The sequence below is a fragment of the Parasteatoda tepidariorum genome, chromosome 9 (genome assembly GCF_982258835.1).
Source record: "Parasteatoda tepidariorum strain Cologne lab strain chromosome 9, Ptep-v5.0, whole genome shotgun sequence".
In the NCBI taxonomy this organism is placed as follows: Eukaryota; Metazoa; Arthropoda; class Arachnida; order Araneae; family Theridiidae; genus Parasteatoda; species Parasteatoda tepidariorum.
The window spans coordinates 16,121,202-16,132,057 of NC_141763.1; the positions used below are offsets into that span (position 1 = coordinate 16,121,202).

A 10,856-nucleotide genomic window follows, 5' to 3' on the forward strand; every position below is an offset into this window, starting at 1 on the left:
TTATTTAACTCTTACTTTTTAAGAAAATGATCCATCAATGATGAATGTTAAAAACAAAGTTCTTCGAACCATTTAAACTATGTCTTCGTTAAATGTAAATAATTAGAAATTTAAAACTCTCTCTGCTCAGAAATTTTTTCTAAAAGCGCAAGTTTTGTTAGTTGTTATGTGTTACATGAAGAAAGTTACGTTTCTACAAAAGAGTTTTATATGTAGTTTATGTTTTTTGAAAGGTCATTACTCACATTAACATGTTTACGCCGGGGTGACCCACCTGTGGGTCACGCTAGATTGTCTCATCGGGCGGTCCAACGGAGTAAAAACTGGTAACAAATAAATTTCATTTTTTAGTTTTTTTCCGGGAATAATAAAAATCCATAACTACCAATTGTTTTTAACGTATGCAATTTTTATATTGAATTGCTTCTTCGCCGTGATAAATTTCCTTACAGTGAATTGTTATTGTTGAGAATAGATTAACTCCTCCCGAATATAGATTAACGCCCGGTGGCTGAGCTTCGCGCTGTCGTGCCACAGGTCCCTGGTTCGATCCTCGGGCCGGGCAAGGTTGACTCAGCGTTTCATCCCTTCAGTGGGTGGATAAATGAGTACCAAGCATGCTTGGGAACTAAACACTGGGGTTCGGCTGACCACCTGATCGGAACATCTTCTTCTGCACCCCAAAGCCCAAGGTCAAGAAAACTGAGATGGGCACAATAGGCCTTGGCCCTCTAGGGCTGTCTATCCGCTGAGTTTAGTTTTAATTTTTATATTGAATTGCTTCTTGTGAATTGATATTGTTGAGAATAGGTTAACTCCTCCCGAATATAGATTAACGCCCGGTGGCAGAGCTTCGCGCTGTCGTGCCACAGGTCCCTGGTTCGATCCTCGGGCCGGGCAAGGTTGACTCAGCGTTTCATCCCTTCAGTGGGTGGATAAATGAGTACCAAGCATGCTTGGGAACTAAACACTGGGGTTCGGCTGACCACCTGATCGGAACATCTTCTTCTGCACCCCAAAGCCCAAGGTCAAGAAAACTGAGATGGGCACAGTAGGCCTTGGCCCTCTAGGGCTGTCTATCCGCTGAGTTTAGTTTTAATTTTTATATTGAATTGCTTCTTGTGAATTGATATTGTTGAGAATAGGTGAACTCCTCCCGAATATAGATTAACGCCCGGTGGCTGAGCTTCGCGCTGTCGTGCCACAGGTCCCTGGTTCGATCCTCGGGCCGGGCAAGGTTGACTCAGCGTTTCATCCCTTCAGTGGGTGGATAAATGAGTACCAAGCATGCTTGAGAACTAAACACTGGGGTTCGGCTGACCACCTGATCGGAACATCTTCTTCTGCACCCCAAAGCCCAAGGTCAAGAAAACTGAGATGGGCACAGTAGGCCTTGGCCCTCTAGGGCTGTCTATCCGCTGAGTTTAGTTTTAATTTTTGTATTGAATTGCTTCTTGTGAATTGATATTGTTGAGAATAGGTTAACTCCTCCCGAATATTATCTAATATTGAAATAGTTCTTCTACCAGTATTTTCTCTTTTCCGTCCCGCTTTCAGGCGCAACACTCGGAGTGAATGTGTTAACCTAATTATAAAATCTGCAAATTTTTCAGATCAGCAGTTTTCTCGAACATTTTTCCAGAAGGATTTTGTTTATATATTCAATATAATTAATATTTCATTCTTGATTTAATACTTTTGATTTCGAATCGTTCAGAACGCCACTATAATGATGGGAGCTCTTCGACACATGATTCCAATATCTTATTAGAATCTGTAACTGTAATCTTATGTTGAAAGCAAAGCTTACTAAAGCATGGTTGAATACCCACGAATTGTCATTGGTAACTAAATTATTTTGGTTATGGCAACTATTTTGGCTTAACACTGTGATCACGATAGATTCACGCATTATTTTCATTTCGTAAAATGCTTTGGCGATATCTCAAAGAAATCTCTTAAAATATATATAACAGTTATTATAACTGTGGAAAAAATTTGCTCAATGTTAACAAAAAAGATGCACTTTTTCTAATTTTATTACTTTATCATAGTGAATAAAAGCATGAATATTCACCTTTATATATTAGTAATGTACAGACTTAAATTTGGATCTGTAATAATCACACTTAAAAACCTAACTTACAGTAAACTAACGAAATAAAATGCTTACTTAGTTTAAAAAATCGTGTACCACCACTATTTTAATAATGTCATTTTCCCCAACATATTTCTATAAAATATAGGGTTTACTAAGAGTTATACTCAAATATATATATGTGAGTGATGTGTAATGCGCTACTTTTAAATTATTTAATTACCAACTTATATATTAAACATAATTTTTGATAATTTTAGAATTTGCATGGAATCGTTAGCATATTCTTCAAATCGTGAACCTTTCTTTTAAATGCGGCATTATACTTTTTTTAAAATTAGTAAATGCTGAGAATTAAAACAAATAATAGAACAAATTTGTCTTTGAAGGGAGGTGACAAAGAGACAACTCAATAATACCTGAGGTCAAAACTGTTTAGCTGCTTTAGGATGAATTTTACTTGATTCGGGTGAGGGGATTTGGAATTTGTTTTTTTTTTTTATTTGGAAGGCTACAATTTTCTTTTAAATAATATTCTTATTCAAGTTTATTTTTTGTTTGAATGCACGAATTCATAAAAAATGTATAAGTTTATATGCATATTTATGCACTCGTCTACTGTTTTGAAAATATCGCATCATAAAATGAAATGTATTATTGCTTTATTTCTACTACTCCCTACGTAGCAGAGAAGTGGAGATACTAAGTATTCAATCGAGTGGTTCTTATAAATCATGATTTTAAATATATATTTTGAATTCTATAAAAAACTGTAACTTTTAAGGAAAAACCGATTACAGTTTCGAAATCAGTGATATTTAAGATTTTTACTCAAAATTCTCATGAAACAGAAGGAAAAAAAATTGCTTTAAAGTGTTATTTATATTAGAAAAAGATTTTAATGTGTATCCCTAAAAGTCTTGCTACAAAAATTGGTTTGTTGATCGAAAAATATGGTAGTACATACTTGTTTGGATCAAGTGAATATTTATCTCAGTAACCTACCACTTAAGCGTTAGAAATTAATGACCCTTTTGTTTCAGATACAAATATAAATGTTTCTATTATTATAAATGAAACAAACGTTTAACCAGTTTTTTTCTGCTTTGATAAAAGAAATGGTTCTTTTTAAAAGGGCGTAAAGCACAAATGGAAAAAATATTTGACATTCTTTTCCTTATTAGGTTTAGTAAACAAAGTTCGTTAAATATTTTCAGTCGACAAGAAAAATGTTCATAACAAGATTATTGTTTTTTTTTGCTATCTGTATATATATATATATATATATATATATATATATATATATATATATATATGTGTGTGTGTGTGTTTTTTTCTATGATTCTTGCGGTCGTTAAAATCGCTATAATATTAAGGAAAATTATACAATCAAGAATTATACTACGTAGAAATTTAGCAAAAATATTTCTTAAATAAAAGTGTAAGCTGATTGTAGAGATAGGAATCTTTTGTACAGCTACCACATAGACCGGTGACCACAAAGAACCAATTCAAAATAGAAAAATACAAGATGGATGGGATAGGGGCCGGCCCAAGTGACCAGCCCTCAATTCAAGACAAGAATATTTTGCAGCATTCGTCATCTCTCCAAATGCGATTAAATCGCAAATTTGACGACTAAAATTGTGTTTTGTCAAAACTATTGGCGAAAGATTTTTTTATCTTTTACAGGAGAGAAAAATATGTAAAAAATAGTTAAGATTCTCTATTTGGCGAAGACTTTCGAAAATTGGCATTTACTTTTGATATTGGGCTGATTTACTGATAATAAATTGAAATCCTTTACATGGGCTCTGATTAGATTTGATATTTTCCTCTGCCATAATTCTAATGTTTATCAAACATTTTCTACATTTTTTCTATTTTTGTAGCATATTATTGTTATTCTGTGTTGGATTTTGTTGAGAGCAAATCAGACTGAAAGTCACGTAGAACAAACTGAAAACTTAACTTTTATTTACATCAAAAGGAATATAAAAACAATAAGATGTTGCCAGCACAGGAAACTCAAACTATCTAACTAATCTCGAACTCAAACCTCAACATCCTCCCCACCCTGGTCGACCTCGAGGGGGATGACCAGAGCTACCGGACGGGTTATATTGTGACCATTAACTCTCAGCTCACAGGAACTTATTTTTCCATCTCGTCCTTCATGCAAGTTCACCACTCTAGCTTTCTTCCACATGTGACGTGGTCGGACATCTTCTTGTAGAAGTACAATATCGCCAATTCGAACGTTAATGATATTGTCCTGATTGCACTTGACAACTCCTATTAGGCGTTCCCACCAGCCTCCCCACCAAGCCGCTTGTGGGGCGATAAATTTCCAAGTTATGCCATTTTGGGCATAATATTGCTGAGTTTTAGCTGATGACAGAACTTGCCATAGCAGAATCAAGTCCTTATTTGCTGCATGAAAAGTGGTAGCATTGTCGGTATAGATTGTGTGTGGGAGTCCTCTGCGGCCAACAAAACGTTGTAGTGCCAAAAGAAATTTGTCTGTGGTAAGATCCGACACAAGTTCGATGCGTAATGCACGTGTTGTTGCACAAGTAAATAGTGTTATGTAGGCTGTGTCTCTTGATTTCAAACATCGAATATTCACGGGTCCAGCAAAATCAATTCCTGTGGTAGTAAATGGAGCAGAAGGTACAACTCTTTCAGGAGGTAAAGGAGCTTCGATTTGTTTTCCGTATTTCGCTTTGGACAGCTTGTAAGGTAGGCATTTGTGAATAACTTGCTTTATAGCTTGACGTCCTCTTAAAATCCAGAAGGTTGAACGTAACTCGGACAGGATTATACGCACACCTAAGTGGTGGAGTCGTATGTGTGTATGCTGGATCAAAAGGTGGACAAAATAGTGTTTACCATCGAGCAATAAAGGGTGTCGAGTGTCAGAAGAAATGTTTGAAAATTGCAGCCTTCCCCCAAGGCGTAAATAATTATCTTCGAGAAAGGGATTGAAACAGGAAATTTTGGATTTTTTCGGCAGAGGACTTTCCGCTTTTAAGGCATTTATTTCAGCTGAGAAACATTGATTCTGTACAGTTTGTATCCAATAGTTTTTAGCTTTCTCTATTTCATTACAATTCAGTTCATGAGTTATGCGTTGCTGAGTCTTACAGTTGTATATAAAACGTAGAATCCAGGCAGTGACACGAAGAAGTTTCGTGTAAGAACTATAACGAGATATATCTATGATGGGTTCTGTAGTTGCAACGTAGAAGGATTGAAATTTTGTTTTTCGTGATTCAGCTTCAACTAAAGGTTGTGTACGTGTAGACAAAACTTTGATAGGCCAAGTTTCTGAATCATGTTTTAGCCATTTCGGGCCGTGCCACCAAGATTCTAAAATCGATAACTGTGATGGAAAGGTACCACGAGTAAGATGATCCGCTGGGTTATCTGTACCGGGACAGTGGCGCCATTGTGCTGAAGTAGTGTTTTGAAGAATTTCTGTTGTTCTGTTGCAGACAAATGTTTTCCACTGGTTGGGATTTCCCTTTATCCAACTTAAAGCTACAGTAGAATCGCTCCATAGTATGGCAGTGTGGGAATTCATGTTCGTTTCCCTGCAAAAATACTGGAGTAGGCGTGCTCCTAGTAGTGCAGCTAACAATTCAAGTCTCGGAAGGGTGACCTTTTTGATTGGGACTAGTTTATTTCGACTGCAAATGAGATGGATCTCTGTGGAAATATCATCTGCGTGACGCGCGTACAAGCAAGCACCATATGCACGTTCCGAAGCGTCGCAAAACACATGTATGGTAACGTCGGAATTTTCGGAAAAGCCAATCCATCTTGGGATGCATATTTCATTCAGATAGTGTAATTCATTTATCCACTTGTGCCACTGCTGTGCTACAGATGGAGGTAATAGTTCATCCCACTGAATACCACTAAGCCATGTATCTTGAAATAATATCTTCACAACTACTGTAACTGGAGCAAACAAGCCTAGAGGATCGTAAAACTTTGACATCAACTTCAGTAGTAAGCGTTTTGTTACTGGCTCTTTACATGCTTGAACAATTTTTGTCTGCACATCAATTTGAAAAACATCACTGTTAGTATCCCATTTAACACCCAAGACTTGCGTAATATCCTTAAAAGAGACGTTTTCTTGTTTCCACATATCTTTCAAAATCTTAGAATTTGTAGTCCATTTGTCTAATGGTAGGCTAATAAGTGATGTAAGTTGCTGCAGTTCTTGGTAAAGAACTGCAGCAACGTTCCGTAGACGTTCCCGTTACAAAATCATCCATATAGATGTTATTCTCAATGTGTCTAGTTGCTGTAGGATATGCTTGTTTGTGTTTTGAAGCCAATTCACGAAGAGAAGCTGCTAATAAAAATGGACTAGAGACGAGTCCAAATGGAAGACGTGTGAATCGATAGGTTACAATTTTATCTTCAGTGCAGAGTTTCCCATCAGGAGTATATGTAGTATTGTACCAAATAAATCGTGTTGCATCTCTGTCTTCTTCTGCTAGAATCACCTGCAGAAATGCTTGTCGCCCATCACTAGTGATTGCTATTTTAGAAAGTCGAAATCTCAACAATGTGGCTAAGATATCGGGAAGAAGATTTGGTCCTACTTCAAGAGCGTCGTTCAAAGATGGGTGACCTGGAGAATGTGAAGATGCATCAAAAACTATACGCCACTTAGTTTCTCCATTTGTGATTTTCTTTACTGCGTGATGGGGCAAGTAAAATAAACGTTCTTCATTATGTGTTTCTGAGACAACTTCAACGTGTTTTTTATCAATGTAATCTTGCATGTGCTCAATATATTTTTCTTTGAATTCTGAATTTGCATGCATTTTCCTTGTTAAAGATTTAAATCGTTGAATTGCGACTTGATAATTGTTCGACGAAAGTTGAACTTCTGGTTTCCAAGGCAATTTTACAACTCTTCTACCATCGATGATTTCAAAAGATTGATGAAAGTTCGTTAAGAGTTCAGAGTTGTGAGGACTTATTTTTTGTTGTGTTGGTTGTATACCAATGCTCTCTAAGTTCCAGAAATTTCGTACCACATTATCTAATTCCTGAGTTGAAGTATCCACATCAACATTATGAACCGTTGAAATGAAGGAAACTGTTGCGTGTGATCGAGTTCCACTAAGTACCCAACCAAAAGTTGATGGGACCAAGGCCAGAGAATCCGACAACCTGACTGGAGCTTCAGAATTCATAACAATCCAGTAGTAATCTGCACCGATTAAAATCTCAATTGGTAAGTTCGACAATGAATCATCTGGATCAGCAAGTTTCATTCGCTTGTTTTTAGCAAAGAGTGAAACATCCGTTGTTGAAGGTAGGTGTGATGCATATTTGTTGGAGCTTTCGAATGCAGTTACATTAACTTTAGATTTGTCCCAGATACTTGATAACTGAAATTTGACTTGTCTTCGCATGTAGCCAACATTAGCTGGGGATTCAAAGGCTTGAATGTCCAAATGTCTGGTTGAAATGACTGGAAGTTTTAAAGTATCCACAAGATTAGAAGAAACGAAACTAGATTGACTTCCACCATCCAAAAGACAACGTGTCAGTTTTGTAATGCCAGTGGGCCCAGTTATGAAAACTCGCGCAGTTTGCAAATGAACGAAATTGGAAGACGATACATCAATTTTGTTTGTAGATGTAGCCACAGGCTGCTCATTGGTTAGAGGTTTGCATATTGATGTATGGTGTTTTCTCTTGCATTTGGAACAGACAAATTTTTCTCTACGAGGGCAATTTTTTTTGGTATGTCCTCGGTTAGTGCACAAAAAACATCTATTACTAGTCTTCAATTTCTGTATGCGCGCGTCTATGTCCGTTACAACATTGCACTGTTGAGGCCAATGTCCGACGGTTTCACAGAAAGGACAAAAGGGTGACATTATTTTACTTTTGGTAACTGATTTAGAATTCACGTTAAAATTTTCTAAGGAGGATTTAATAGGATAGTCTGGAACAAGTGAACCTTTAATATTACTTGCAGTAATTGATCCCTCGACCTCTTCTGATAAAAATTTCATTAATTTTGAAATATCGCTTTCACCAAAATTTTCACGTTTGGCATGTACAATCCAATTACGACAAATTTCATGAGGAAAAGCACGAAGTATTTTAGGAGCCAAAATTCTTCCGTATGATTGAGTTTTTTCTCCTAAAGCATCTAAAGCCTGTATTCTTCGATTACAATCAATATATAACTCATTTATTGCTGCTGGAGAGTGATTTTTGACAGGTTTTAGGTTTTCTAAATAATCGAGATGAGCCTGTATTATTTTATCTTTATCGCCATATTTTGATTTCAAAATATTCTTTGTTGTTGCATATGTTTCTGCAGTTATATTAATTCCATCAACTATTCGTTTTGCTTCTCCATCTAAATATCCCCGCAAAAAAACATGCTTGTCAATCAGCGATAAACTTTCTTTTTTGTCGATACAGTTTTCAAAACGCTCCCAAAAACTATGGAATTCTTCAATTTCGCCGTAAAACGTGTTTATTTTTATTGTAGGCAACTTTACTGTAACATTTGAAGGCGAAGCTGGAAAATTATTTATATTGGCAGCTGTTGGCGATGTTTCAGAAATTGAATTCGTGTTCCGATTCGCTGTTCTTTTGAAATTAAATAACGCCAAATGAGCATTTTCTGTGTATCTTTCGCATTCTATTATGTCTTCCTGATATTCTTCATCATTTAAAAAATTATGTATTTCATCGTCTGCCAAGGTTAATTCTTTAATTTTATCTTGTAAACGTTCAATGTTGTATTCTTTTTCAGTTTGTGTACTAGCAGCATCGTTCAATTTCGTCGTTAGTTTCGTAATGGCGGTACGTAGCGTTGTTCGTTTGCGTTTAAATATTACAAGTTTTTCACTACCGGTAGCCATTCCAATTCAGATTTTTGACGAAAGTAATTATAAAAGGTTCAGTATGACTTACCGAATTATTTCGGCACCAAATGTTGGATTTTGTTGAGAGCAAATCAGACTGAAAGTCACGTAGAACAAACTGAAAACTTAACTTTTATTTACATCAAAAGGAATATAAAAACAATAAGATGTTGCCAGCACAGGAAACTCAAACTATCTAACTAATCTCGAACTCAAACCTCAACATTCTTTATTTACTAAAAGTGAGCAATCATTAACTAAAATACACTTTAAGGTGAGCACAGATATTGTTGTTCGAATAATATCCAGAAAATTGATGAATCAGTAATTTGACTACATTTAGGGGTAAAGCGAGATATTTTCCCAGAAATAATGTAATAGAACAGAAAATTTTATGACAAAATCAATTCTATTAAAATTTATATTTGAACTTTAAAGATGTGCGTATCAGAAAAACTATACACAACTTTTTTATGGCTAAAATTAAAACACAAAATTCAGAAGTCAATTACGATAGTTATTTTTCATTAGTCAATTTCTCCATTTTTTATAAACGCATCGACTTCTGATTTATTGTTTCACCTGAGAGTAAATTTCACTCGGATTAATTGGTTCTGAAAATTTTTCGTGAAAATAACACTTTTGTTGCATTGTTTTCGAAAGGATAGCTCTGTTTTATTAATTTTTTTTTGTTGTTTAAATACATAAGTTCATAAAGAACGTATAGGTTAAAATACACACTCACACACACATATATATATATATATATATATATATATATATATATATATATATATATATATATATATATATATATATATATATATATATATATATATATATATATATATGTATATATATATATATATATATATATATATATATATATATATATATATATATATATATATATATATATATATATCTGTGTGTATACACTGGTCTGTATCTTTGAAAATATCATTTAAACTTAAAGCAAAAATCCGCTACTTTTAAATTATTCAAGTACCAACTTATATATTAAATATAATTCTTCATACTTTTCTAATCGGCAATTGAAGCACGATGAATCTGAAAACAATTTACGCAATAATTGGCGGCATTATCCATTCTTTAATGAATTGGTAAATGCCAAGAGTAAGATAAAAATATTGAAACAAAAGGCTATATATTTGTACTTAAGGTAGAAACTATTCTATTGCTTTAAGTGGAATTTTTCTTGATTCGGGTGAGGGGATATCAAATTTTTTTTGCTGCTGAGGGTAGATTAGGAGAAACATCAGTGTTCGGAGTACTGAGCAATGGCACTGAACCTTTAAAAAAACATCAGTGTAGGGTATACCGGGCAGTGGCACGTAACTAATTAGGAACACACTTTTCTCCAAAAAAGGTCAACAGCGTTTAAATATAAAGTTATAGACAGAGTAATAAGGCATTATATTGTGCAATTAAAAAATGTTTGAACTGGTAACGAAGCAGCTTTTCCCTATGCGTATGTCATTTTGATTTTTAAAAAAAAACAATATCCTTAAAACATCCATTAGTTTTATTGATCACTTTATATTTATAACAGTTACAATAATGACAGTTACATCATTTACAGTTTCATTAATTACAGTTGCATTTATTGCGCTATGGTCTGAAAAGAATATTTGAGAGAAAAAAGTAAAAATTACTTTCATTTATTTACAATTTTGTAAATTATGCGTTTCAGGTAATCGAATAAAAAAAGTAACAATTAATCATCGATACAATGAATCAGATTTAAATATCTTTAAATTGAGGATAAAATTATCCATGAAAAATGTCATCCTTTAAAATAACTAGACATCCTCAAA

The 10,856-nt window shown here is 34.6% G+C and overlaps 2 protein-coding genes across 2 annotated transcripts in view; both read right to left on the reverse strand.

Moving 5' to 3' along the window:
• Positions 1-6,257, reverse strand: part of LOC147803339 (uncharacterized) — a 31,262-nt gene extending 25,005 nt beyond the window's left edge. The window contains exons 1-2 of the mRNA XM_087150506.1: positions 5,246-6,257; positions 4,158-5,146 (exon numbers count right to left, since the gene is read on the reverse strand). Coding sequence (XP_087006632.1) covers positions 4,158-5,146; positions 5,246-6,257 — 2,001 coding nt within the window. The remainder of the gene's footprint in view (positions 1-4,157; positions 5,147-5,245) is intronic.
• Positions 6,258-6,303: 46 nt separating this feature from the next.
• On the reverse strand, positions 6,304-8,013 carry LOC122270186 (uncharacterized). Its single transcript, XM_087150507.1, has 2 exons — positions 7,044-8,013; positions 6,304-6,815 (listed from the first exon to the last, which is right to left on the reverse strand). Exons 1-2 carry the CDS (start codon positions 8,011-8,013, stop codon positions 6,304-6,306), a joined length of 1,482 nt encoding a protein of 493 aa, XP_087006633.1.
• Positions 8,014-10,856: the final 2,843 nt, after the last annotated feature.